General features: G+C 56.0%; 2 protein-coding genes across 10 annotated transcripts; both read left to right on the top strand.

The window, feature by feature from the left end:
- Positions 1 to 807: 807 nt before the first annotated feature.
- Positions 808 to 5,005, top strand: LOC137458882 (rho guanine nucleotide exchange factor 17-like). 7 transcript variants are annotated; one of them, XR_010991992.1, is made up of 6 exons: positions 808 to 846; positions 1,258 to 1,325; positions 2,414 to 2,561; positions 3,227 to 3,401; positions 4,018 to 4,410; positions 4,844 to 5,005. XR_010991992.1 is itself a non-coding variant. In XM_068170189.1 (6 exons), exons 3-6 carry the CDS (start codon positions 2,442 to 2,444, stop codon positions 4,960 to 4,962), a joined length of 549 nt encoding a protein of 182 aa, XP_068026290.1. In that variant the 5' UTR covers positions 808 to 846; positions 1,258 to 1,352; positions 2,414 to 2,441; the 3' UTR covers positions 4,963 to 5,005. The 7 variants fall into 7 exon arrangements, 2 of the variants coding, with proteins under 2 accessions (XP_068026290.1, XP_068026289.1); XM_068170189.1 differs by having other exon boundaries at positions 1,258 to 1,352; positions 4,276 to 4,410; XR_010991991.1 differs by having other exon boundaries at positions 814 to 846; positions 1,258 to 1,352; positions 3,111 to 3,401; positions 4,276 to 4,410.
- A 2,343-nt stretch (positions 5,006 to 7,348) lies between these two features.
- Positions 7,349 to 17,020, top strand: LOC137458877 (centrosomal protein of 131 kDa-like). Of its 3 annotated transcripts, XM_068170177.1 has the most exons (11): positions 7,349 to 7,441; positions 7,624 to 7,805; positions 8,177 to 8,619; positions 9,198 to 9,326; positions 9,722 to 9,889; positions 10,030 to 10,262; positions 10,792 to 10,926; positions 12,228 to 12,305; positions 14,273 to 14,368; positions 16,357 to 16,443; positions 16,814 to 17,020. In XM_068170177.1, the coding sequence occupies exons 1-8, from the start codon at positions 7,362 to 7,364 to the stop codon at positions 12,250 to 12,252; spliced, it is 1,395 nt and encodes a 464-aa protein (XP_068026278.1). In that variant the 5' UTR covers positions 7,349 to 7,361; the 3' UTR covers positions 12,253 to 12,305; positions 14,273 to 14,368; positions 16,357 to 16,443; positions 16,814 to 17,020. The 3 variants fall into 3 exon arrangements, with proteins under 3 accessions (XP_068026278.1, XP_068026277.1, XP_068026276.1); XM_068170176.1 differs by lacking the exon at positions 14,273 to 14,368; XM_068170175.1 differs by lacking the exons at positions 12,228 to 12,305; positions 14,273 to 14,368; positions 16,357 to 16,443; positions 16,814 to 17,020 and having other exon boundaries at positions 10,792 to 11,212.
- The last annotated feature ends 9,233 nt before the right edge of the window (positions 17,021 to 26,253 follow it).

The following is a 26,253-nucleotide window of genomic DNA, read 5'->3' as shown; positions in this document are numbered from 1 at the left end:
GGCTGAGTCCAAGGGGCTCCAAGACACCTGGGGAGGGACTTTTTAGGGTGTCAGGGAGTGATAGGACTGGGAGGCTGGATCCAAGCTAGAGGAGGGGAGATTTAGATTAGACATTAGGAAGAAGTTCTTCCCCATGAGGGTGGTGAGAGAGTGGAACACGTTGCCCAGGGAGGTGGTGGAAGCCTCATGCCTGGAGGTTTTTAAGGCCAGGCTGGATGTGGCTGTGAGCAGCCTGCTCTGGTGTGAGGTGTCCCTGCCCAAGGCAGGGGGGATGGAACTGGCTGATCCTTGAGGTCCCTTCCAACCCTGACAATTCTGTGATTCTGTGAATGGGAGAGAGGCTGTGGGGAGACCTAAGAGTGACCTTACAGTATCTGAAGGCGGCTACAAGAAGGGTGGAGCGAGACTGCAAAGGCCTGCAGTGACAGAAGAAGAGGCAATGGCTTCAAACTGGAGCAGAGCAGATTTAGATTGGATGTTAGGAACAAGTTCTGCACCATGAGGGTGGTGGAACACTGGAACAGGTTGCCCTGGGAGATGGTTGAGGTCCCATCCCTGGAGATATTCAAGGTGAGGCTGGACAGGGCCCTGGGCGACCTGAGCTACTTGAGGATGTCCCTGCTAACTGCAGAGGGGGTTGAACTGCATGACCTTTGGAGGTCCCTTGCATCCCAGACCATTCTATGACACTTAATATGGGGTAGAGCCCCTCCCCACCCCCATCCCAGGTGAGCCTCCAGCTTTGCTCTTCTCCTGCAGCATCCACGTGTAGCAGTCCTCGGACAACATCCGTAACGGGGAAAGCAGCGTGAAGATGCAACACGCTGCTGCTGTCATGTGCATCTTGTAAGTGATGAGCAAGAAGCTCTTTTGGCTCTAGATGTGCCTAGCAGGGTGCTTCGGGGTGGGGGGTGGGGGGGCAAGCAGGACTTTCACCCTGCTGATAGGGCAAGGGGCAAGGGATGTAAACTACAGCACAGGAGGCTGCACCTCAGGCCGAGGAGGAACTTCTTGATTGTGAGGGTGACAGAGCCCTGGAGCAGGCTGCCCAGAGAGGTTGTGGAGTCTCCTTCTCTGGAGACTTCCAAGCCCCATCTGGATGTGTTCCTGTGCAACCTGTGCTGGATTCTATGGTGCTGCTCTGGCAGGGGGGCTGGACTCGCTGATCTCCAGAGGCCCCTCCCAACCCCTAGCATCCTGTGGTCCTGTGATCCTGGGACTCTTCATCTGGTTGCCAACGAGTTCTTCTCCCTGCAGGTACCTGGATAACCAAGTTATTGTCTCCTTGGCCAATGGGGAGCCTGTTGTGTACCAATGGGAGGCAGGTGAGGCTGGTCTGGAGACATCCAAAGGTACTGGTGGGGTTAAAGGCAGCCCCAAAGGGATAGTTGTTGGGTGGGTGGCATGGGCAGCCCCTTGTTGAGGGATGCCTGAGGTGCTGGTGGCTTCCCTGCTTGCATAGTATCATAGAATCATACAATCCTATTGGGTTGGAAGAGACCTTAAAGGTCATCTAGATGCAAGCCCCTGCCATGGGCAGGGACACCTCCCACCAGCCCAGGTTGCTCGAGGCCTCATCCAACCTGGCCTTGAACACCTCCAGGGCTGGGGCAGGGAAGGGGCAGCAGGTTGAGGGAGGTGATGCTCCCCCTCTAGTCCAGTCTGGTGAGACCACACCTGGAGCACTGTGTCCAGTTCCAGAGCCTCTATTCCAGGAAGGATCTGGAGGTGCTGGAGGGTGTCCAGAGAAGATCCACGAGGAGGAGCAGAGGGCTGGAGCTCCTCTTCTAAGAGGACAGCCTGAGGGAGTTGGGGCTGTGCAGTCTGGAGAAGAGAAGGCTCCGAGGAGACCTTCTTGTGGCCTTCCAATATCTGAAGGAAAGCTGGGGAGGGACTTTTGAGGGTGTCAGGAAGTGGTAGGACAGGAGGGGATGAAGCAAAACTAGAAGTGGGTAGATTCAGATTGGATGTTAGGAAGAAGTTCTTCCCCAGGAGGGTGGTGAGAGCCTGGCACAGGTTGCCCAGGGAGGTGCCTGGAGGTTTCTAAGGCCAGGCTGGAGATGGCTGTGAGCAGCCTGCTCTAGTGTGAGGTGTCCCTGGCCATGGCAGGGGGGATGGAACTGGCTGATCCTTGAGGTCCCTTCCAACCCTGACAATTCTATGATTCTATGACATCCCTTGAAGGGTTCTGGAGACCCAAAACTGGAGTCAGGTGGAGGTGTGCCTCCTCCTTCTGGTCCCTGCCTACCAGCTTGCATCCCCTGGTGTCTTCAGCTCATGTCCCCTTTTGCTGAGGACCTGGAGGTGGACATCTCCGCCCCCCACAACATGGGATGGTCCTAATGGCTTGGTGAAGATGGAGATTTCTTTGGCAGACTTTTGACTACCAAGCCCACTCCCACCCCCCTCACAGGCTGCTTCTGGGACCCCCAAAACTCCAAATGCCTGTCCCTGGGCTCCCCAGGGATCCTCATCACCAAGATGGTGGCAGTGGCCGGGAAGCTGTGGTGCGGCTGCCACAGCCAAGTCATCGTCCTCAGCACACCACCTTGGCACAAGAGGTACAGTGGGCAGCAGTGGGAGGTCTGGAGGGGTGGTGGTGACCATTAGTCTGTAGAAGAGAAGACTGAGAGGGGATTTGATAAATGGTTTTCAATACCTGAGGGCTGGGGGTCAAGAGGGAGGGGACAGGCTCTGCTCAGCTGCACCCTGGGATAGAGAGGGGCAATGGGTGTAAACTGCAGCACAGGAGGTTCCACCTCAACATGAGGCAGAACCTCCTTAACTGTGAGGGTCACACAGCCCTGGCACAGGCTGCCCAGAGAGGCTGTGGAGTCTCCTTCTCTGGAGTCTTCCAAGCCCCATCTGGATGTGTTCCTGTGTGACCTGTGCTGGATTCTATGGTGCTGCTCTGGCAGCGGGGCTGGACTCGACGATCTCCAGAGGTCCCTTCCAACCCCTGGCCTCCTGGGAGCCTGTGATCCTGTGTTTGTTGGCATTGTGGTGGGTTGAAAGTTCCCCCCCCACCCCCAACACTAAATTTGCCAGAGCAGCTCAGTTGGAAGCAAATGAAAAAGCTGATCTTTATTTTCCCGTTTTCCACCCAGCAGTGATTTGTTGACGTTTGACTGCTTTCTGTTCAAGATCTGTGGGGAAATTTTAAAGGCACAGCCTGAAACCCCCCCAGCAGCCTCACTGGCATGGCTGTGCCTCTTGTCACCCCCAGCACACGCTCCAGGTGGGCCAGGACAGCGGGCGCGGCGTCACCTGCATGGTGAGCGCGGGCAGCGGCGTCTGGGTGGCACTGCAGAGCAGTGCCCAGGTCCGGCTCTACCACGCCACCAGCTACGAGCAGTTGGCCGAAGCTGACATCACCCCTCCCGTGCACAAAATGCTGGCTGGTGAGTCCCCAGCTGGAGGCACAGCTCCTGTGGGTGCCCACTGCGGTCGTACCCATCAGGGTCTCCTGTGGATGCCCGTCGCGGTTGCCAGCGGGTTTTGGATGTGGTGCTTGGGGGCTGTGGTTTGAGGGGGTGAACTTTGTAGGAGTAGGGTTCTGGGTTGGACTTGGTTGATGCTCAGGGCCTCACTTCTGCTCCACCACTGTCCAGCGGCCGTGGCCATGATGCCATATTGCACCCCAGGCACTCCCAGACGTCTCTGGGCTTGGCTGTTGCCTCGCAAGGTTTTTCCTCTCTGGGTGCCTGCGCTCGGCTGGTGCCGAGTTGCCCGGCAGAGACCTTTGGGGGAAGGAAAGTCCTCTTTTGCTTGCCTGTGTCTCATCAGCCATTTGCTCTAAGAGCTGTCAGGCTTTTGAATGAGCTCCAGGCTTTTGAATGGTTTACTGTAGAGGAGTGGGCCACAGAGTTCCACCTCCAGCCTGCCCCGCTTTGGATGTCTGACCTGGCTGCCAAGTTGCAGAGACATGCAGAGCAGTTGCCTCAGATTGGAGGGAAGTTGAGTGAGGGCATCACTGACTGGCATGCAGTCAGCACGGCCCTGCTTCAACTCCCCCAGAATGCAAGCCTAAATGTGAGCAGGCAGGAAAGTCAGGGGAGCCAACTGCACAAAGCCCTCCTGGAAAAGACAGAGGCTTTGGGGAAGGCAAAAAGAGCACTGAAGAGGACCAAGGAGGCAAAGGAGCTGGAAGCTCAGCAAAAGAAGCAAGAGGAAGAGGAAGCTGATGGCATGAAGAAGGCAGCAGTGCTGCAGCAACAAGTGGCTTTGTGCCTGTGTGAGCAGCAGCTGTTGTTGATGCTCCTGCCTTTTTCACAGGAGCCACAAGAGGCTGGCATGGCACTGGCAGCGGCGTCTGGAGGAGAACCCTACTCTCACAGCCTGCCTGGGGCTTGCTGGGGAGCGAGGGGAAATTCCTTGGAGCATCTTCCAGTGTGATTCCTCAGTCTTCAGGTGGGTTCAGAAGTCTGGTTGGCTTTTGCCTGTGTTAGTGAGAGAGTGGGAGTCTTTGCCGTGTCATTTGTGGCCAGGTGGAGTGGGAGCAAAGAAGCTGCCTGCTTCTCCTGATGAGGCCAAGGCAGTTCCTGTGAGGTAGAAAAGGTGTAGGGTCTAAGGGTCAGCAGATGCCATTTGGGGGTGTGCCTGGGTTGGTTTGTTTGGAGCCTCTGGACTTTCTTTCCTGGGCTTTAGCAAGCCAGTGGACAGTCATGGAAAATGGTCTTTCTTCCTCTCTGTGTGTCCCTTTCACCCTTTGTTTCCTCTGGAGGGCTTTCATGTCTCCACAGCTTGACAGTGTCCTGTCATGGCCGATGGCTGTGCATGGACATCTCCTGGGCTGGGTCTGCTGCCGTAGAACTAACTCTGGATTTTGCTTTGTCTCTCCCAGCCACTCGTGACAACACAACCAGATGTGCGTGGGCTTCTGCCTGGACATCTCCTGCTCTTTCACCACTGGGAACTGATGTCTATTTTTTATTTGTTGGCACTGATGTCATTTTGATTTGAGCTGACCACAGGTTGTCAGCCACAATAAACTATTTTACCCTGAGAGGAGGTGGCTGTGTGTTTCCATCGACATGCCAGGAGCCTAAACCAGTCCTGCTGCTGGAGACACCTGGGTATCCCCGGCAGGAAATCCAGCTCCTCTTCCCCTGCTCTCAGAATGAGGCTCAAGCTCTCCTTCTTCTGGCGTGGTTTGGTGCTGTTGTTCTGGTGGTGTGGTTTGGTTTTTTGGCTTTAGTGGTGTGGTTCTGGTGGTGTGGTTTGGCATTGTGGCTTGTGGAGAGGGTGCGGTGGAGTGGTTTGGTGGTGAGTTTTTTGTGTTGTGGTTCTTGTGGTGAGATTCTGGTGGTGTGGTTCTAGCCTAATGGTGTAGGTCTGGTGGTGTGGGAGTGGGAGGAGTGGCAGTGGTGGCTGTGGTGGTGGCAGAGCCCGCAGCAAGCTGCCCGTGTGCTGCTGCCGATCACCACGCAGAGGGTCCTGAGGTTCCTGCGGCACAGGACGGCCCGGGTGAGCCCCATGCCCTGTGGGAGCGGCAGAGATGAGCTGCAGCCTGAGGGCCAGGAGCGTGCCAGCAGCAGCCAGCACAAGCAGCGGGCCTGGGGCAGAGGCTCACACTGTCTTCGCTGCAGGGGGAAGACAGGACATCTCACACAGCAGATTTGCCCCCAGCAGGGCTGTATTCCCTAAGAAAAGGTAGAAAAGGGGTCAAAAAAAGGCCATGAATTCCCAAGCCTAGTGGTTCAGCCACCTCTGCCAGGCACAGCCCTTGGACGTTCAACCACCTTTAGGCCCATGAGACGTCGTACATCAGGTGACATCCAGGAGGTCACCTCCACAATGTTCAGGCCTTTGAAGCCACCAGCAGTCTCCAAAGCCTTGATAAAAAAACACCCAAACCAACCAGATTTGGCATCAAGGAACACATCCGAGCTAGTGGCAATGGTCGAGGCTCTGCTTTCCTCTTCTGCAGCTGAGGAAACCCAGCTTGCACAAACCCGGTCACAGCAGTTCACCATTTCCTCTCCTAACCCCCAGCAAATGCTCCCTGGCCTCCCTTCCCCTTGACCTCCCTCCACCAGTGACACAACCTCCTTTAAAGCCAAGCCTGTCCTGGGCTACAGCCCTGGATTCTGCCCTTCTGCTCTGCTCTGCTCCGCTCTGCTGAGACCCCAGCTGCAGTGCTGGCTCCTGCTCTGGGGGTCTCGGCACAGGAGCTGCTGGAGCAGGGCTGGAGTAGGCCATGAAGGTGATCAGAGGCTGTTCAATGGCAGCATTAGCCTCAGAAATCTCTTTGCCTTCCTGCAGCGCTTCCTACGTGCCCATACAGGGCAGTGGCTGCCCTGCAGCTCCAAAGGGAGACCTCCAGCTCCTTCCTTAGCAGCACCAGTGCCAAGAGCTGCAAAGTGCTCTCCATCAGGCCTGGATCTCCTCGGCTGTGACACCCCTGAGCTGGGATGAGTCAGTAACTGCTGCCACTTGTACAGGGACCTGTGGAGGCTGCTCCAGAGGAGAAGACAGGAATGAGTTGAGGACTACTGTGTGGACAGGCTGAGAGAGTTGGGTTGTTCAGGCTGGTGAAAGCTATGGCAAAAGGCTCCTGAGGAGCCCCCCCCCAAAATGGCAGAACACCGACGGTGCAGGGCGTGCCGGAAGGGATGCCGAGGTGTGGGGGGATGCTCTGAGAGGCATCGGCAGGGCTCCAGGGACAGCGCAAAGGGCCGAGGAAGGAGCTGGGTTGAGCCACTGGCCTCTGCTGCTGGCCTCAGCCAGGGTCCTGCTGATGTCACAGCTGGGTTCCTGAATTGTGGCACCTTGGCAACCGTCTGTGTACTCGGTACCTGGCGGTGCTGAGTGTGCTAGGCGAGTGCGTTGGTGGTGTGCTTTGGTGGTTTGGTTCTTCTGGTGTGGTTCTGGGACTGTGGTTTTGGTTGTCTGGGTTCGGAGGAGTGGTTTTGGGTCTTTGGGTTTGGTGGAGTGGTTCTGGTCTTTGGTTTTGGTGGAGTGGTTTAGGTGGTGTGGGTCTGGTGGAGTGGTTTTGGTGGTGTGGGTTTGGTGGCTTTGGTGCTGTAGGTGTGGTGGTGAGTTGGTGGTGGTGTGTTTTTGGTGGAGTGGTTCAGGTGTTTGGGTTTGGTGGAGTGGTTGTGGAGGTGTGGTTTGGTGGAGTGGTTGTGGAGGTGTGGTTTGGTGGAGAGGTCCTGGTGGTGTGGTTTGGTGGAGTGGTTGTGGTTTGGTGGTGGTGGTGAGGTTTGTTCTGCGTGGGTCTGGTGGTGTGGGAGTGGGAGGAGTGGTCGTGGTGGCTGTGGTGGTGGCAGAGCCCACAGCAAGCTGCCCGTGTGCTGCTGCCGATCACCATGAAGAGGGTCCTGAGGTTCCTGCGGCGCAGGACGGCCCGGGTGAGCCCCATGCCCTGTGGGAGCGGCAGAGATGAGCTGCAGCCTGAGGGCCAGGAGCATGCCAGCAGCAGCCAGCACAAGCAGCGCAGGTAGTGGGGCTGGGGCAGAGGCAGGCAGGCGCTGGGTGGCAGCCTCCGGGGCTCTCGTCCTGCCCCGCGGCTTGTGGCTCCTCCTCCTCTGCAGGAGCTCCCTCTGGGCCGGGCGGGTGAGAAGGGTCTGTGAGCAGGGCCGTGGTCGGGCCTCCACGGGGCTGTGTTTTCTCTCTTGACAGCTGCAGAGCACGGGCTGTGGAGCCCCGGGAGCAGGGGAAGAGGGCAGAGGTTGCTCCGAGCTGGGCTCTGTGTGCAGCGGGAGCTGCTGGAGAGACGAAGGCTGCCCCTGCTGTGAGCGCAGCAGGCAGCGCTGTGCAGCCGCAAGGAGGCCGTGGGGACGAGGCTGTCAGATGCCCTCTCGGTAGGTTGCTGTGGAGCTGGGAGACCGGGAAGGGTGGTGTGGGGGTGCTGATGATGCTGGGCAAAGATGCTCTGCTAGGCACGGTCCAAGGAGAGCAGGATTCTGTAGACACTGCTTCCTTTGGGGCTGGTTCCTGAGCACCTGGCGACATCTCCCTGGCACGTGGGACAGGTCTGTGTGCTGCAGGAAACCACATTCCCAAGCTGGAAACCAGCTGCGTGTTGGTAGGGGGCTGGCTGGGATCTCAAGGCTTTGCGGTGTGTGTGTCTGCTAAGGGTGCCTCTGGAAGCCAGGTGATTGGGAAGGCACTGGGGGCATCATGGGGCTGTCCAAGCTCACTCTGATTCCCAAACTACATGGTTTTCCTGTAGAGGAGTGCGCCACAGAGCTCCACCCGCACCGTGCCCAGCTGTGGATGTCTGAGCAGGCTGCCAAGTTGCAGAGACATGTAGAGCAGTTGTCTCAGATTGAAGAGAGGTTGAGTGAGGGCATCGTGGACAGGAATGCAGTCAGCAAGGGCCTGCTTCAACTCCATGGGGAGAATGTAAACATAAATGTGAGCAGGCTGGAGGGTGAGGTGAGCCAGCTGCATAAAGCACTCCAGGAAAAGACAGAGGCTTTGGGGAAGGCAAAAAGAGCGCTGAAGAGGATGGCGAAGGAGCTGGAAGCTCAGCAAAAGAAGCAAGAGGAAGAGCAAGCTGATAGGATGAAGAAGGCAGCAGTGCTGCAGCACCAAGTGGCTCAGCTGAAAGAGGAGAACCTCTCCCTCCGCCAGCAGCTGAGCAACTTGCAGCAGGGTGGCCAAGAAGGCCAGGTGAGCGATGCCTTTGCGTGTGAGGCCGAGAGAGTAGATGAAGAGGAGAGGGGAGCACTGCCCAGATTTGTTGTGGGGGTGGTGGTGCTGCAGAAGGTTTGGGCCAGCCTTGAGACACACTGCTGCCTCTGTACGTGTGTGTCTGTGTATCTACTGTCAGCGCCCTGGGCTCATGCAGAGCATTTGACGCTGTCCCACACAACATCCTTGTCTGTAGAGTGAAGAGACCTGGCTTTCTAGGGGTGGCCCAGTGGGTGGGGAAGGAATTGTCTAGACAGACTGCAGAGCTGCGGTCAGTGGTTGGTGTCTGGGAGGCGCTGGTTATGCGCACTTGCAGCGCAGAGAGCCAGTGGCATCCTGGAGTGCACCAGAAGCAGTGTGGGCAGCAGCAGCGGGTGAAGGGAAAGGATTCTGCCAGCACAAATCAGACATGGAGCTGCTCAAGCAGCTCCAGGGGAGGACCACAAAGATGATTGGGGCTGCAGCTGTACCCCTGGGAGGACAGGCTGAGACAGTTCTTGATGTGCCTGGATAGAGACACCTTCATTAATAAGCAATGACATTTCTTGTTTCCCTAGAGAAGAGGGGGACAGCTGCCAGGACACCCTGAGCCTGCCCTCAGTCGCCTGCAGCTAACAGAAACCTCCAGTGCTTCTGCCTGTGCCTGCAGTGACCTGAAAGAAGAGCTGAAGGAAGATAGGGACAAGGTATGCAAAGTCTCTGAGGGGCAAAGCAGTAGCCTGGGGGCAGCATCTGGGTGGGCAGGAGTGAGGCAGCTATGCTCTTTGGAGCCTCACTTCTGCTCCACCACTGTCCAGCGGCCGTGGCCATGATGCCATATTGCACCCCAGGCACTCCCAGGCGTCTCTGGGCTTGGCTGTTGCCTCACAAGGTTTTTCCTCTCCGGGTGCCTGCGCTCGGCTGGTGCCGAGTTGCCTGGCAGCAGCCTTTGGGGGAAGGAAAGTCCTCTTTTGCTTGCCTGTGTCTCATCAGCCATTTGCTCTAAGAGCTGTCAGGCTTCTGAATGGCCAAGAAGGACAGGTGAGTGACAGTAGGCATCAGACCCCTGTGCCTAAGGCAGGCTGCTTTTTCCCCACTTCAGATAGGCAAATTGACCATGGAGCTGCAGCTGGAGTCCCAGGCATGCCAGCAGCTCGCAGCCAGGAATCAGGAGCTGCAAGGGCTGCTTGTGACTCTTGAAAGGAAGCAGTGTGAGCAGAAGGCACAGGCACGGAGAAGAGAGATGAAGCTTCTGAAGAAGATTGAGCAGGTGAGTTATGTTCCCGTGGGATGTGTGTGGCTGTGGCCCCGTCTGTGAGGTGTCTTCTCTTGGGCATCTGCTTTCTTGGGCAGCCTGGTGGCTTTGGTGCCATGGAGGGAAGCTGTAAAAGGCTACCTCTTCTCTTTTAGTTGGAGGCATCTGCAGGCAATGCCCTGAAACTGCTTGAAGCCTCCAGCTCCTTAAAGATTATAAAGCTGGAGCAGAAGAGTCAAGCTCTGGAGCAGGAGCTGGAGAGGGCCCGGAGAAGGCAGAAGGAGACCGAGCGGCAACTGGCCTTTGAGAAGACAGCTAAAGAGTCCTTTATGGAGTTTTATCAGATGAGCGGGAAAACCATCAGGAGCCTGCAAGTGGATTTAGAACTGTAAGGGCAAATGTTTTCTCTTTGTGCCCACACAAGACACTGGGGACAGTTCTCTTGACAGCCCCTGAGGTACCAGAGCTCCTCAGGCCCATCCGGGGGATGCTGTAGCCAGTTTCTTGTCAGCATTTGCTGTAGGCCTCTCGTCTTCCCGCACGTAGGGTGGGAAAGAGGAGCTCCCTTTCTGCTGCTGCTGTCCTCCCTCTTGGGACAGACAGGCTGGAAAAGGCAGAGGGGACAGAAGAGGAGCCTGTGAGGCAAAACGTCCTCTCTCAGGTGCTGTGCTGACGGTGCATGGCCAGGCTGAGTATGCACTGGGAGGAGAGCAGGAGCCAGGGTCCTCTCCACCTTCTAGCAAAGGTCCCCCAAAGCCAGAGCACAGGTCACTCGGACGCCTAAGCAGGAAGACATGGTGGGGGGGGGGGCTCAGAAGTCTCTGTTCATAAGTTTAAGAGCAAAATCTCCCACTTGGGGGACAGCTTTGTGCCTGTGTGAGCAGCAGCTGTTGTTGATGCTCCTGCCTTTTCCACAGGAGCCACAAGAGGCTGGCATGGCACTGGCAGCGGCGTCTGGAGGAGAACCCTACTCTCACAGCCTGCCTGGGGCTTGCTGGGGAGCGAGGGGAAATTCCTTGGAGCATCTTCCAGTGTGATTCCTCAGTCTTCAGGTGGGTTCAGAAGTCTGGTTGGCTTTTGCCTGTGTTAGTGAGAGAGTGGGAGTCTTTGCCGTGTCATTTGTGGCCAGGTGGAGTGGGAGCAAAGAAGCTGCCTGCTTCTCCTGATGAGGCCAAGGCAGTTCCTGTGAGGTAGAAAAGGTGTAGGGTCTAAGGGTCAGCAGATGCCATTTGGGAGTTGTGTGTGTTGTGGGCCCCCTTTGGGAACATCCCAGGTGTGGCCTGTGCAGTGGCATCCGGGCCGGCACCCAGCCTAAACCACCACACGTACCCAGCTCTTGGGACCATCGTCTCCTTTGCTAGGGTCAGCAGAGGCCCTCTGCACCCAAAACATTTGGGGTGTCACATCCAGGGTCTCTGGAGAAGCCACACCATCCAAAGCCTTGAGGTGTCTCTGAAGCCAAGGCCTTTGGAGCATTTCTGCGCCCAGAGCTTTTGGGGGATCTCACACCTAGGGTCTCTGGGGCATGGTTTTACTCCATACTTTTGGGGTGTCTCACAACCCTCAGGGTCTGTGGAGCAGATCCACATGCAGATTTTTGGGGTGTCTCACAGCCCTCAGGGTCTGTGGAGCAGATCCACATGCAGATTTTTGGGGTGTCTCACAGCCCTCAGGGTCTGTGGAGCATCTCACACGCAACACTTTTGGGGCATGTCTACATTCAGAGTCTTTGGAGCATCTCTGCGCCCCACACTTTTGGGGTGTCTTAGAGCCTGTGCTCTGGAGCATCTTCCCCCTAGGCTGCTCTGCCCTTGGGTGCTGCACTCAAGGTGGGTCTCCAAGCCTCAGCACCAAGACCCCGAGCCACCTGCTTCCCAAGGGCTGACAAACCATCCCCTCCCTCAGCCCCTCTCCATCCCGCTCCAGCACCCCGCGAATCCCCTGGCTAGGGGTCCGCATCCCGGCGCCGGGGTGCTGGGGCGGGAGGTGAATTCCTAGGGGAGCGCTCCGAGCCAAGGCGCCCGCGGAGAGCCGGAGGGCGTCGGGCCCGAGCCGTGTAGGGCTGTGAGCTCCGGGGCGGGCTGCTGACGCTGCCGAGGAGGAAAGCAGGCAGTGTCTGTACGCTCGGTGTCATGTACTTCCTAATCCTCCCGGATTCCTCCATCGGGCTGGAGAGGGAGCAGAGGGGGGAGCTGGAGGCCAGCCGGCCGCCTCCCGGACCTCGCAGCCGCCCCGAGCGAGCCAGCGACGGCCACTAGGTTGCTCCTCTCCGTCGTGCCGTCGTGTCACCACCCCCCACCCCGCCCCCCAAACCCTCATCTTGTCCTTCTGTCCCCCCTTCCTTCCCGGGTAGGACACGAGGAAACACGTCATCATGACGCTGCTGGACAGCCAGCAGTCCTACGTGGAGTCCTTGCGCACCTTGATGCAGGTAAGGTGGCAGGGCCGGGGGAGGTGACTCCCTCCCCTCCCCTTGCCTCCCCTCCCCCCGCCCCAAATGCCTCGTGGTGTGTAGCCCTCCCTTGCTTGGCCCCGTCCCCCCGTCCCCCCCAAGTCGCAGCCCTCAAGCTGTGGGTCCCCTGCCAGCACCGAGGTGGCACAGGAGTGGGTTGGGAAGGGGTGGCAGCGCGGGCTGGTGGGGGGCGGTGGGCATCAGGGTGGCAGTGGTGGCAGCAGTGGGGTGTAGGGGTCACATCTGTCCCCCCAAACGAAGCCTGGAACGTTCCTGGTGGGTTGTCACCTGGCAGGTGGTGTGTCCACAAGCCCCTTCCAGTGCTTGACGCCAGCCCCCTCCCAAAGCTCTCTTCGGCAACCTCATCTCCTGGTTGCTGATGACCCTGCCATGGTGGGAGACCCTTTACACCCCCAGTACCCATGCCCCCCCCCATTCTCTGCTCAACTTTACCATCTTCAGCCATGGGCTGAGGCTTCTTCTCCAGTCCTGGGTTGTACATTGTTTTCACTAAGCTGGTTCCAAAGCTCCCCCTGGAGCAACCTGGCCCCAGGGCCCACCCCACGTTTGAGATGTTAATGAAGGTGTTTCAGGTTGATGGTGATCAGTGCCCTGGAGACTTAGGTCAGGCTTGGCTTAGGTGTGGGTTGTCCAACCACATGTCTGCAAGTGGAAACACCGAGAGGAGCAGAGCTCTGCTCTGCTCCCTAGAAAGCAGTGTCTGCAGGACATCTGCTGGGCATGGCCCTGAGGACCTCAATCCCAACCCCCAGCCAGGCTTTTCCCATGGTGGACCCAGAGATGCTCTACCAGATGTTGTTGCAGGAGGGAAGGACCCTTTGAGGCTGCTCCTAGTGCAGATGTTGGCTTGGGGGTGCAAGAGGAGCCCAGCTCTGGGGCTTATCCAGGCAAGGTTTAGGGTCTGGTGGTGCCCCTGATGATCTTGGCGTGGGTGGAGGCTGTCCCTTGGGCTGTGCCCTCCTCTGAGGTGGGACAGGAGGCTGGTTGGAGGGGACAGCCGTGCTGGGGGTCAGTGGTTCCCCACTGGAGGGACTGGGTGGGCATGAATGGAGGCCATGGTGGGCATGAATGGAAGGCCCAAACCCTTGCCCATGGGATATGTCCTGGCACGGTGCAACCAGGGGGATCTGGCTTTCTGGGGAGAGAGTCACAGGGCTCCAGATGCCCCCAGCTCCCCATCTCAGCTGGCACCAGGTGCTTGGATCCATCATGGTGTGGCCTGGTGGCACGTAGCATGGTGGCTACCGAGGGCAAGGACTACCTTGGAGCATGATCTTCCATCCAAGCCAGATGGTACATGAGCAAGCCCTGCCTGCTCTCCCTGTGTGCTGAGGTGGAAGCTGTCTCTGTGCTCTTCTTCCCCATCTGCTCCTTGCTCCCCTAGTTTCATAGTGGGTGGGATGTGTGGCACAGCCCAGCCCTTCTCCTGATGGAGGAGCTGGGCCACCGTAGGGCAGGTGAAGTGGGTTAGGGGCCTCAGGAAGGGTTTGGCTCTTCTGACTTGGGTCTCCATGAGATATCTACCATCAGCTTGAGCAACCTCATCCTTGGGGTGGAGGTTTGCCAGCTTGGATGGAGATGTTTGAAGCCACTCCAGGTGGGTCCTGTCCTCACTGATCATCTCCATGATCCTTCCAGCATCCTTGAAGGGCACTGGCATCTCGTACAGGTCAGGCTGGGGAGGTGTCAAGGAGGTTCAGAAGACTTTCCCCATCCTGCATTCCTTGCAGATTGCTGAGGGCACCATCCCTGCCCTTCCCATGGGAAAGAGCTTTCCCAGCAGAGCTTCCCACCCAGCCTTGCAGAGGACCTGCTTTTCCTGCTAGCTCTGAGCCGTTGCCCAAGAGAGGCTGCTGGGTGAAGTGGTCCAGGGTTTGATCCACAGCATCTACCCTGCTGGATCCAAACATCCTAAATCCCACCAGGAATGCACCAGATGTGGCCCCCAAGGTCGTGCTGCCATGACTTCCCAGCTGGGTCAGGCTGTGCTGAGGGCTCCAGAGCTGCACACAGCACTCCAGGTGAGGTCTCCCCGGAGCAGAGCAAAGTGGCAGAATCACCTCTCTGGCTCTGCTGCCAGCGCTGCTTTGGATGCAGCCCAGGCTGCCCTTGGCCTTCTGTGCTGCAAGCTCACACTGCCTGCTCCTGGCCAGCTTCTCCCCCGCCAGCACCTCCAGGTCCTTTCCCTCAGGGCTGCTTTCTCTGCCCTCCTCCCCCAGTCTGTATTGCTAGTGAGGATTGTTCCAGCCCAGGGGCAGAGCCCTGCACTTGCTCTTGTGGAACCTCCTGAGGTTCACCTGGGCTTCACCTCTCCAGCCTGTCCAGGCCCCTCTGGATGCCATCCTGTCCCTCTGGTGGATCCACAGCCCCACTCAGCTTGGTGCCACCTGCACACTGCTGATGGTGCCTCAATCTCCCTCTCTCTGTCATTGCTAAAAAAATTGAAAGAGCACAGGTCCCAGTACAGACCCCTGAGGGACACCACTTGGCACTGATGACCTAAGTCCAACCCCTCTGCCATGGGCAGGGACATCTTCCAGTAGATCAGGCTCTGCAAAGCACCATCCAACCTCTCCTTGAACACTTGCAGTGATACATTTGAGGCATCCATGCAAGGTGATGATGATCTCTCAGGAGCTGGTGGCCCCTTGGGAGGTTACAAAGACCACGCTGGTGGTGGCCAAAGCTGCAAGGCTGGTTTCTTTGGCAAACCTCTCCTGCATGGAGCTGGTTTCCATCCCCAGCAGCCAGGGCAGCACAGTTGGGGCTTGCTTGGGGGTGCCATGGCATCGCTGATGGGGAGGAGTAACAGCAGGCACCAGGAGAGGTTAGAGGCTGCCCTGCTGGAGAGCAGCTCCATGGAGAAAGACCTTGGAGTGCTGGTGGGCAGCAAGTGCTGCAGGGGACAGCAATGTGCCCTTGTGGCCAAGAGAGCCAATGGGATCCTCGGGTGCAGCAAGAGAAGTGTGGCCAGCAGGGCCAGGGAGGTTCTTCTGCTCTTCTGCTCTGCCCTGGGGAGACCACAGCTGCAATCCTGTGTCCAGTTCTGGGCTCCCCAGTGCAAGAGAGACAGAGAGCTGATGGAGAGAATCCAACAGAGAGCCACAAGGGAACTTGAGCAGGGATGGATGGGTGTAAGAATGGAGAGATGGATGGATTGGTGGACAGAAGGATGGGTGGATGGATGGGTGGATGGATGGATGGATGGAAGGAAGGATGGACAGAAGAATGGAATGATGGATGGATGGATGGGTGGGTGGGTGGATGGATGGAAGGATGGACAGAAGAATGGAATGATGGATGGATGCATGGATGGATGCATGGATGGATAGACAAGATAGAAGAGTGGATGGGTTGGTGGGTGGATGGATGGATGGATGGATGGATGGATGGATGGATGGATGGATGGATGGATGGACAGGTGGATGGATGACAGAAGGATGTGGACAATATAAAATTCCCCAAGTGTGGGGGAAGAGAAGATGAGTTTGGGAGCAGTCAGGGAAGAACCTAGAGGTACCCTGGGTTGGGGGTGGATAGGGAGGCTCCAGGTGAAACCTGTGGAAGTCCTACTGTGCCCATGCCTGATGTTGCCATGGCCTTGATGCTTCCCTGTGAGTGGAGCTCTGTGACTTTGCCTTTGTGGCCATGGCACCCATGTCCCCATCCTACTTCAGGCCAAAGCCACGCCTGGGGAAAGTGAGGCTGGGTTGCACTTCCAGTAGTGGCAGGGGCTGGGTACTAACCCCTTAGTGCCTCCTGCTGCTCTGCAGAAGGCAGTGGGTGGGAAGAAGGAGAGCTCCTTCTTCCTCTTCACCGACCTGCTGGTCTGCACCCCGCTGAAGCGCAAGGCGGGGTCCCTGCGCCGCAGCTCCATGAGCCTGTGAGTGCCACCTGGGGGAGGGAGGGCACCCACTAGCTCCTTAGGGTGGTCCTCACCGCTTGGGATGGACTTTGAAGGCGTTTGGGATGTGAGTGCAGCTCAGCCAAGCCTCCCTCTGCTTCCCAGGCACACGTCGGCCAGCGTGATCGACACCGCCAGCAAGGACAAACCGCTCTGGAAGCTGCCCCTGGAGGAAGTGGGACATTGTCAAAGGTCTGCCCCTGCCTGCTGGAGTGTCCCATCCCAGCATAAACCCAGTGCTCAGAGATCACCAACCCCAATGCCAGAGGAGGATTGGGGCAGCCTCTGAAGGATGCCTGGGGATGGATGAGGGCAGTGTCGTGTGGTGGCCATGACGCTGGCCCCTGGCACCCTTACCAGGATGTCCTCTGGGAGAGAGAGAACCTCTGAAAGGGCTGAAGGCCACGAGTGTGCACTCAGACCCCCAAGATCCCACCAGCCTGAAAGCCAAAGTGGGGTTGGACAGCTTCTGAAGGATGCAGGGGGATGGATGGGGTCCTAAACAGGCATGTGGCTGGTTGTAGCCCATCCCTGAGACCTGAAATGTTGTCCCCCTCCTCAGAGCGTGCATGATGTGATCAAGGACCAGATGGCTGCCATATATCGGGAGCTGGAGGAGAAGCAAACTCTGTCCTTCAGCATGACCTTCCCCCCAGTGAGGTGGAGCTCAGCACCACCAAATCTGATGGCACTGAGGCCATTGTCTTCGGGTTTCCCAAGCCTGATGCCCAGCTCCGCTCGGAGCAAGTCTTTGAGGGTGCCAGGGAGAAGCTGGGTAAGAGCAGGGACCGGGGGAGTGGATGTGGCAGTGGGCTCAGCATCACAAGCCAGGCTAGGCAGGCCTCCATCCATCTCATTTCCTCATTCTCCAAAGTTGTTTTTTTTCCCATCTTCCAGCAAAAACTGCCTGGACCCAGAGTTCCTCAAGGCCATCCCCACCATGAAGATGAGGAGCGGGATGCAGGTACTTGGTGCTGATGCCTGGGTTCAAGCATCCTACAGGACCTGCAAGTCCCTCCTGGAGGTGGTCAAGGCCAGGATGGTAGAGGCCTTGAGCCACCTTAGAACCTCAATAGAGGAGAGATGTGGAGGTGCAGGAGCCAGTGCAGAGGAGGGCAGGGAAGCTGGGGAAGGGCCTGGTGAACTAATGTGATGGAGATGGACTGAGGGAGCTGTGGAGGGTTAGTTTGGAGAAGAGGAGGCAGAGGAGGAACCTCACTGCTCTTCACAGCTCCCTGAAAGGACATTGTGGAGAGGCTGGGGGTGGTTTCTTAGAGGAAATGAAGTGATAGAACCAAGAGGGAATGGATCGGATAGGATAGGATAGAATGGAATAGGATGGAATAGAACGGAGTAGAATAGACCAGGTTGGAAAAGACCTTTGAGATCTTGAAGTGATCGTGTCCAGAGAAGGGGTTGAAAGCTGGTGAGGGGTTTGGGGCACCAGCCCTGTGAGGAGACTCTGAGAGAGCTGGGGTTGATTAGCCTGGAGAAGAGGAGGCTCTGAGGAGCCCCTTATTGCTGTCCAGAACTACCCGAATGGAGATTATAGGCAGGTGGGCATTGGTGTCTTGTCCCAGGTAACCAGCACCAGGATAGCAGCGCAAGAAGCAATCCCTGTCCTGCAGCATGGCCTTCCCCCTACAAGGTGGATCTCAGCACCACCAAATCTGATGGCATCCAGTCCTTCCCCTTCCAGTTCCCCAAGCCCAATGCCCTGCTCAGCTCGGAGAAGCCTTTGAGGATGCCAAAAAGAAGCTGGGTAAGAGCAGGGGCCGGGGGAGTGGATGTGGCAGTGGGCTCAGCATCACAAGCCAGGCTAGGCAGGCCTCCATCCATCTCACTTCCTCATTCTCCAATGTGGTTTTTTTTCCCATCTTCCAGCAAAAACTGCCTGAACCCAGAGTTCCTCAAGGCCATCCCCACCATGAAGATGAGGAGCGGGATGCAGGCACTTGGTGCTGGTGCTTGGGTTCAAGCATCCTACAGGACCTGTAAGTCCCTCCTGGAGGTGGTCAAGGCCAGGTTGGTTGAGGCCTTGAGCCACATAGGCACCTCAATGGAGGAGAGATGTGGAGGTGCAGGAGCCGGTGCAGAGGAGGGCAGGGAAGCTGGGGAAGGGCCTGGAGAACAAATCTGGTGGGGATCGACTGAGGGAGCTGTGGATGGTTAGTTTGGAGAAGAGGAGGCAGAGGGGGAACCTCACTGCTCTTCACAGCTCCCTGAAAGGACACTGTGGAGAGCTTGGGGGTGGTCTCTTCTCACAGGTTATGAACTGATAGAACCAAGAGTGAATGAATAGCATAGAGTAGAGTAGTCTAGACTAGACTAGACTAGACTAGTGCTAACTAGGTTGGCAAGGACCTTTGAGATCATGAAGTCACCGTGTCCAGAGGAGGGCAAGAAATCTGGTGAGGGGTTTGGAACACCAGCTCTATGAGGAGAATCTGAGGGAGCTGGGGTTGATTAGCTGAGAGAAGAGGAGGTTCAGAGGAGCCCCTTATTGCTGTCTAGAACTGCCCGAATTTGGGTTGTAACCAGGTGGGGGCTGGTGTCTCGTCCCAGGTAACCAGCACCAGGATAGCAGCATAAGAGCCAATCTCTGTCCTTCAGCATTGCCTTCCCCCAAAAAGTGAACCTTAGCACTACCTAAGCTATTGGGACCCACTCCTTCCCCTTCGAGTTCCCCAAGCCCAATGCCCTGCTCAGCTCGGAGAAGGCTTTGAGGATGCCAAGAAGAAGCTGGGTAAGAGCAGGGACCGGGGGAGTGGATGTGGCAGTGGGCTCAGCATCACAAGCCAGAATAGGCAAGGCCTCCATCCCTCCAGCACCATAGAGCACCAGCTCTATGAGGAGACTCTGAGGGAGCTGGGGTTGATTAGCCTGGAGAAGAGGAGGCTCTGAGGAGCCCCTTATTGCTGTTCAGAGCTACCCGAAGGGAGATTATAGCCAGGTGGGCATTGGTAACCAGCACCAGGATAGCAGCACAAGATGCAATCCCTGTCCTTCAGCATGGCCTTCCCCCAACCAGGTGCATCTCAGCTCTACCTAAGCTGTTGGCACCCACTCCTTCCCCTTCGAGTTCCCCAAGCCCAATGCCCTGCTCAGCTCGGAGAAGCCTTTGCGGATGCCAAGAAGAAGCTGGGTAAGAGCAGGGACCGGGGGAGTGGATGTGGCAGTGGGCTCAGCATCACAAGCCAGGCTAGGCAGGCCTCCATCCATCTCATTTCCTCATTCTCCAAAGTTGTTTTTTTCCCATCTTCCAGCAAAAACTGCCTGGACCCAGAGTTCCTCAAGGCCATCCCCACCATGAAGATGAGGAGCGGGATGCAGGTACTTTGTGCTGGTGCTTGGGTTCAAGCATCCTACAGGACCTGCAAGTCCCTCCCTTGAGGTGGTCAAGGCCAGGATGGTTGAGGCCTTGAGCCACCTTAGAACCTCAATAGAGGAGAGATGTGGAGGTTCAGGAGCCGGTGCAGAGGAGGGCAGGGAAGCTGGGGAAGGGCCTGGTGAACTAATGTGATGGAGATGGACTGAGGGAGCTGTGGATGGTTAGTTTGGAGAAGAGGAGGCAGAGGGGGAACCTCACTGCACTTCCCAGCTCCCTGAAAGGACGTTGTGGAGAGGCTGGGGGTTGTCTCCTCTCACAGATGATGTAGTGATAGTACAAAGAGGGAATGAATAGAATAGAATAGAATAGAATAGAATAGAATAGAATAGAATAGAATGGTTTAGACTAGACTAGACTTGACTAACTAGAATGAATGGGAACTACCTGGGAGGTAGTACTGAATGGGAGGGAATGAACGGAGCAGAGCAGAATAGAATAGAATAGCATGGAACACAACAGAATAGAAAAGAATAGAATGGAAGACAACAGAATAGAAAAGAATAGACTAGACTAGAAGTAACCAGGTTGGAAAAGACCTTTGAGATCTTGAAGTCACTGTGTGCAGAGAAGGGCAGGAAAGCTGGTGAGGGGTTTGGAGCACCAGCTCTATGAGGAAAATTTGAGGGAGCTGGAGTTGATTAGCCTGGAGAAGAGGAGGCTCAGAGGAAACCCTTATTGCTGTCTTGACCTGCCTGAAGGGAGGTTGTCAGCAAGTGGGCATTGGTGTCTTCTCCCAGGTAACCAGCACCAGGATAGCAGCACAGAAAGCAATCCCTTTCCTTCAGCATGGCCTTCCCCCTACAAGGTGGAGCTCAGCACCACCAAATCTGATGGCAGCCAGTCCTTCCCCTTCAAGTTCTCCAATGCGATGCCAGGCTCTGCTTTGAGCAAGCCTTTGAGGATGCCAAGAAGAAGCTGGGTAAGAGCAGGGGCCGGGGGAGTGGATGTGGCAGTGGGCTCAGCATCACAAGCCAGGCTAGGCAGGCCTCCATCCATCTCACTTCCTCATCCTCCAAAGTTGTTTTTTTCCCAGCTTCCAGCAAAATCTGCCTGGACCCAGAGTTCCTCAAGGCCATCCCCACCATGAAGATGAGGAGCGGGATGCAGGTACTTGGTGCTGATGCCTGGGTTCAAGCATCCTACAGGACCTGCAAGTCCCTCCTGGAGGTGGTCAAGGCCAGGTTGGGTGAGGCCTTGAGCCACCTTAGAATGTCAAAAGAGGAGAGATGTGGTGGTGGTGGAGCTGGTGCAGAGGAGGGCAGGGAAGCTGGGGAAGGGCCTGGTGAACTAATGTGATGGAGATGGACTGAGGGAGCTGTGGATGGTTAGTTTGGAGAAGAGGAGGCAGAGGAGGAACCTCACTGCTCTTCACAGCTCCCTGAAAGGACATTGTGGAGAGGCTGGGGGTGGTTTCTTAGAGGAAATGAAGTGATAGAACCAAGAGGGAATGGATCGGATAGGATAGGATAGAATGGAATAGGATGGAATAGAACGGAGTAGAATAGACCAGGTTGGAAAAGACCTTTGAGATCTTGAAGTGATCTTGTCCAGAGAAGGGGTTGAAAGCTGGTGAGGGGTTTGGGGCACCAGCCCTATGAGGAGACTCTGGGGGAGCTGGGGTTGATTAGCCTGGAGAAGAGGAGGCTCTGAGGAGCCCCTTATTGCTGTCCAGAACTACCCGAATGGAGATTATAGGCAGGTGGGCATTGGTGTCTTGTCCCAGGTAACCAGCACCAGGATAGCAGCGCAAGAAGCAATCCCTGTCCTGCAGCATGGCCTTCCCCCTACAAGGTGGATCTCAGCACCACCAAATCTGATGGCATCCAGTCCTTCCCCTTCCAGTTCCCCAAGCCCAATGCCCTGCTCAGCTCGGAGAAGCCTTTGAGGATGCCAAGAAGAAGCTGGGTAAGAGCAGGGGCCGGGGGAGTGGATGTGGCAGTAGGCTCAGCATCACAAGCCAGGCTAGGCAGGCCTCCATCCATCTCACTTCCTCATTCTCCAATGTGGTTTTTTTTCCCATCTTCCAGCAAAAACTGCCTGGACCCAGAGTTCCTCAAGGCCATCCCCACCATGAAGATGAGGAGCGGGATGCAGGCACTTGGTGCTGGTGCTTGGGTTCAAGCATCCTACAGGACCTGTAAGTCCCTCCTGGAGGTGGTCAAGGCCAGGTTGGTTGAGACCTTGAGCCACCTTAGCACCTCAATAGAGGAGAGTTGTGGAGGTGCAGGAGCCGGTGCAGAGGAGGGCAGGGAAGCTGGGGAAGGGCCTGGAGAACAAATCTGGTGGGGATCGACTGAGGAAGCTGTGGATGGTTAGTTTGGAGAAGAGGAGGCAGAGGGGGAACCTCACTGCTCTTCAGAGCTCCCTGAAAGGACACTGTGGAGAGCTTGGGGGTGGTCTCTTCTCACAGGTAATGAAGTGATAGTACGAAGAGGGAATTAATACAATAGAATAGAATGGTTTAGACTAGACCAGAACTAACCAGATTGAAAAAGACCTTTGAGATCATGAAATCAATGTGTCTCGATAAGGGCAAGAGAGCTGGTGAGGACTTCAGAGCACAGGCCCTTGAGGAGAGACTGAGGGAGCTGGGGTTCTTAGCCGAGAGAAGAGGAGGAGAATAAATCTGATGGGGATTGACTGAGGGAGCTGTGGATGGTTAGTTTGGAGAAGAGGAGGTGGAGGAGGGACCTCACTGCTCTTCACAGCTACCTGAAATGACATTGTGGACATGTTGGGGGTGGTCTCTTCTCACAGGTTATGAACTGATAGAACCAAGAGTGAATGAATAGAATAGAGTAGAGTAGTCTAGACTAGACTAGACTAGAATAGAGCTAACTAGGTTGGCAAGGACCTTTGAGATCATGAAGTCACCATGTCCAGAGGAGGGCAAGAAATCTGGTGAGGGGTTTGGAACAGCAGCTCTATGAGGAGAATCTGAGGGAGCTGGGCTTGATTAGCCTGGAGAAGAGGAGGCTCAGAGGAGCCCCTTATTGCTGTTCAGAACTACCCGAAGGGAGATTATAGCCAGGTGGGCATTGGTGTCTTCTCGCAGGTAACCAGCACCAGGATAGCAGCACAAGATGCAATCCCTGTCCTTCAGCATGGCCTTCCCCCAACCAGGTGCATCTCAGCTCTACCTAAGCTGTTGGCACCCACTCCTTCCCCTTCGAGTTCCCCAAGCCCAATGCCCTGCTCAGCTCGGAGAAGCCTTTGCGGATGCCAAGAAGAAGCTGGGTAAGAGCAGGGGCCGGGGGAGTGGATGTGGCAGTGGGCTGAGCATCACAAGCCAGGATAGGTAGGCCTCCATCCATCTCATTTCCTCATTCTCCAAAGTTGTTTTTTTCCCAGCTTCCAGCAAAAACTGCCTGGACCCAGAGTTCCTCAAGGCCATCCCCACCATGAAGATGAGGAGCGGGATGCAGGTACTTTGTGCTGGTGCTTGGGTTCAAGCATCCTACAGGACCTGCAAGTCCCTCCTGGAGGTGGTCAAGGCCAGGTTGGGTGAGGCCTTGAGCCACCTTAGAATGTCAAAAGAGGAGAGATGTGGAGGTGCAGGAGCCGGTGCAGAGGAGGGCAGGGAAGCTGGGGAAGGGCCTGGTGAACTAATGTGATGGAGATGGACTGAGGGAGCTGTGGATGGTTAGTTTGGAGAAGAGGAGGCAGAGGAGGAACCTCACTGCACTTCCCAGCTACCTGAAAGGACATTGTGGAGAGGCTGGGGGTGGTTTCTTAGAGGAAATGAAGTGATAGAACCAAGAGGGAATGGATCGGATAGGATAGGATAGAATGGAATAGGATGGAATAGAACGGAGTAGAATAGACCAGGTTGGAAAAGACCTTTGAGATCTTGAAGTGATCTTGTCCAGAGAAGGGGTTGAAAGCTGGTGAGGGGTTTGGGGCACCAGCCCTATGAGGAGACTCTGGGGGAGCTGGGGTTGATTAGCCTGCAGAAGAGGAGGCTCTGAGGAGCCCCTTATTGCTGTCCAGAACTACCCGAATGGAGATTATAGGCAGGTGGGCATTGGTGTCTTGTCCCAGGTAACCAGCACCAGGATAGCAGCGCAAGAAGCAATCCCTGTCCTGCAGCATGGCCTTCCCCCTACAAGGTGGATCTCAGCACCACCAAATCTGATGGCATCCAGTCCTTCCCCTTCCAGTTCCCCTAGCCCAATGCCCTGCTCAGCTCGGAGAAGCCTTTGAGGATGCCAAGAAGAAGCTGGGTAAGAGCAGGGGCCGGGGGAGTGGATGTGGCAGTGGGCTTAGCATCACAAGCCAGGCTAGGTAGGCCTCCATCCATCTCATTTCCTCATTCTCCAAAGTTGTTTTTTTCCCATCTTCCAGCAAAAACTGCCTGGACCCAGAGTTCCTCAAGGCCATCCCCACCATGAAGATGAGGAGCGGGATGCAGGCACTTTGTGCTGGTGCTTGGGTTCAAGCATCCTACAGGACCTGCAAGTCCCTCCCTTGAGGTGGTCAAGGCCAGGATGGTTGAGGCCTTGAGCCACCTTAGAACCTCAATAGAGGAGAGATGTGGAGGTTCAGGAGCCGGTGCAGAGGAGGGCAGGGAAGCTGGGGAAGGGCCTGGTGAACTAATGTGATGGAGATGGACTGAGGGAGCTGTGGATGGTTAGTTTGGAGAAGAGGAGGCAGAGGGGGAACCTCACTGCACTTCCCAGCTCCCTGAAAGGACGTTGTGGAGAGGCTGGGGGTTGTCTCCTCTCACAGATGATGTAGTGATAGTACAAAGAGGGAATGAATAGAATAGAATAGAATAGAATAGAATGGAATGGTTTACACTAGACTAGACTTGACTAACTAGAATGAATGGGAACTACCTGGGAGGTAGTACTGAATGGGAGGGAATGAACGGAGCAGAGCAGAATAGAATAGAATAGCATGGAACACAACAGAATAGAAAAGAATAGAATGGAAGACAACAGAATAGAAAAGAATAGACTAGACTAGAAGTAACCAGGTTGGAAAAGACCTTTGAGATCTTGAAGTCACTGTGTGCAGAGAAGGGCAGGAAAGCTGGTGAGGGGTTTGGAGCACCAGCTCTATGAGGAAAATTTGAGGGAGCTGGAGTTGATTAGCCTGGAGAAGAGGAGGCTCAGAGGAAACCCTTATTGCTGTCTTGACCTGCCTGAAGGGAGGTTGTAAGCAAGTGGGCATTGGTGTCTTCTCCCAGGTAACCAGCACCAGGATAGCAGCACAGAAAGCAATCCCTTTCCTTCAGCATGGCCTTCCCCCTACAAGGTGGAGCTCAGCACCACCAAATCTGATGGCAGCCAGTCCTTCCCCTTCAAGTTCTCCAATGCGATGCCAGGCTCTGCTTTGAGCAAGCCTTTGAGGATGCCAAGAAGAAGCTGGGTAAGAGCAGGGGCCGGGGGAGTGGATGTGGCAGTGGGCTCAGCATCACAAGCCAGGCTAGGCAGGCCTCCATCCATCTCACTTCCTCATCCTCCAAAGTTGTTTTTTTCCCAGCTTCCAGCAAAATCTGCCTGGACCCAGAGTTCCTCAAGGCCATCCCCACCATGAAGATGAGGAGCGGGATGCAGGCACTTGGTGCTGGTGCTTGGGTTCAAGCATCCTACAGGACCTGCAAGTCCCTTCCTGGAGGTGGTCAAGGCCAGGTTGGGTGAGGCCTTGAGCCACCTTAGAACCTCAATAGAGGAGAGATGTGGAGGTGGTGGAGCTGGTGCAGAGGAGGGCAGGGATGCTGGGGAAGGGCCTGGTGAACTAATGTGATGGAGATGGACTGAGGGAGCTGTGGATGGTTAGTTTGGAGAAGAGGAGGCAGAGGGGGAACCTCACTGCACTTCCCAGCTACCTGAAATGACATTGTGGAGATGTTGGGGGTGGTCTCTTCTCACAGGTTATGAAGTGATAGTACAAAGAGGGAATGAGTAGAATAGAATAGAATGGTTTAGATTAGACCAGAGTTGACTAATTAGAATGAATGGGAACTACCTGGGAGGTAGTACTGAATGGGAGGGAATGAACGGAGCAGAGCAGAGCAGCATAGAAAAGAATAGAATGGAAGACAACAGAATAGAAAAGAATAGACTAGACTAGAAGTAACCAGGTTGGAAAAGACCTTTGAGATCTTGAAGTCACTGTGTGCAGAGAAGGGCAGGAAAGCTGGTGAGGGGTTTGGAGCACCAGCTCTATGAGGAGAATCTAAGGGAGCTGGGGTTGATTAGCCTGGAGAAGAGGAGGCTCAGAGGAAACCCTTATTGCTGTCTTGACCTGTCTGAAGGAAGGCTGTAACCAGGTGGGCATTGGTGTCTTCTCCCAGGTAACCAGCACCGGGATAGCAGCAGAGGAAGCAATCCCTTTCCTTCAGCATGGCCTTCCCCCTACAAGGTGGAGCTCAGCACCACCAAATCTGATGGCAGCCAGTCCTTCCCCTTCAAGTTCTCCAATGCGATGCCAGGCTCTGCTTTGAGCAAGCCTTTGAGGATGCCAAGAAGAAGCTGGGTAAGAGCAGGGGCCGGGGGAGTGGATGTGGCAGTAGGCTCAGCATCACAAGCCTGGCTAGGCAGGCCTCCATCCATCTCACTTCCTCATTCTCCAATGTGGTTTTTTTCCCATCTTCCAGCAAAAAC

Source organism: Melanerpes formicivorus, unplaced genomic scaffold (genome assembly GCF_026170545.1).
Source record: "Melanerpes formicivorus ecotype bairdi unplaced genomic scaffold, bMelFor1.0.p_v2 SCAF_291, whole genome shotgun sequence".
NCBI classification, from domain to species: Eukaryota; Metazoa; Chordata; class Aves; order Piciformes; family Picidae; genus Melanerpes; species Melanerpes formicivorus.
The sequence above is the reverse complement of the archived record's forward strand: the minus strand, read 5'-3'. Positions and strand labels throughout refer to the sequence as shown.

What these genes read in the sequence shown, in the direction of transcription:
- LOC137458882 (XM_068170188.1), top strand. An exon ending in ACACCACCTTGGCACAAGAG is followed by an intron (nt 2,562 to 3,226) that starts GTACAGTGGGCA and finishes TGTCACCCCCAG; the next exon opens with CACACGCTCCAGGTGGGCCA. An exon ending in TGTGATTCCTCAGTCTTCAG is followed by an intron (nt 4,411 to 4,843) that starts GTGGGTTCAGAA and finishes TGTCTCTCCCAG; the next exon opens with CCACTCGTGACAACACAACC.
- LOC137458877 (XM_068170175.1), top strand. Translation starts at nt 7,362, where the DNA reads ATGCCCTGTGGGAGCGGCAGAGATGAGCTGCAGCCTGAGGGCCAGGAG. An exon ending in TTCTGAAGAAGATTGAGCAG is followed by an intron (nt 9,890 to 10,029) that starts GTGAGTTATGTT and finishes CTTCTCTTTTAG; the next exon opens with TTGGAGGCATCTGCAGGCAA. An exon ending in CTGCAAGTGGATTTAGAACT is followed by an intron (nt 10,263 to 10,791) that starts GTAAGGGCAAAT and finishes CCTTTTCCACAG; the next exon opens with GAGCCACAAGAGGCTGGCAT.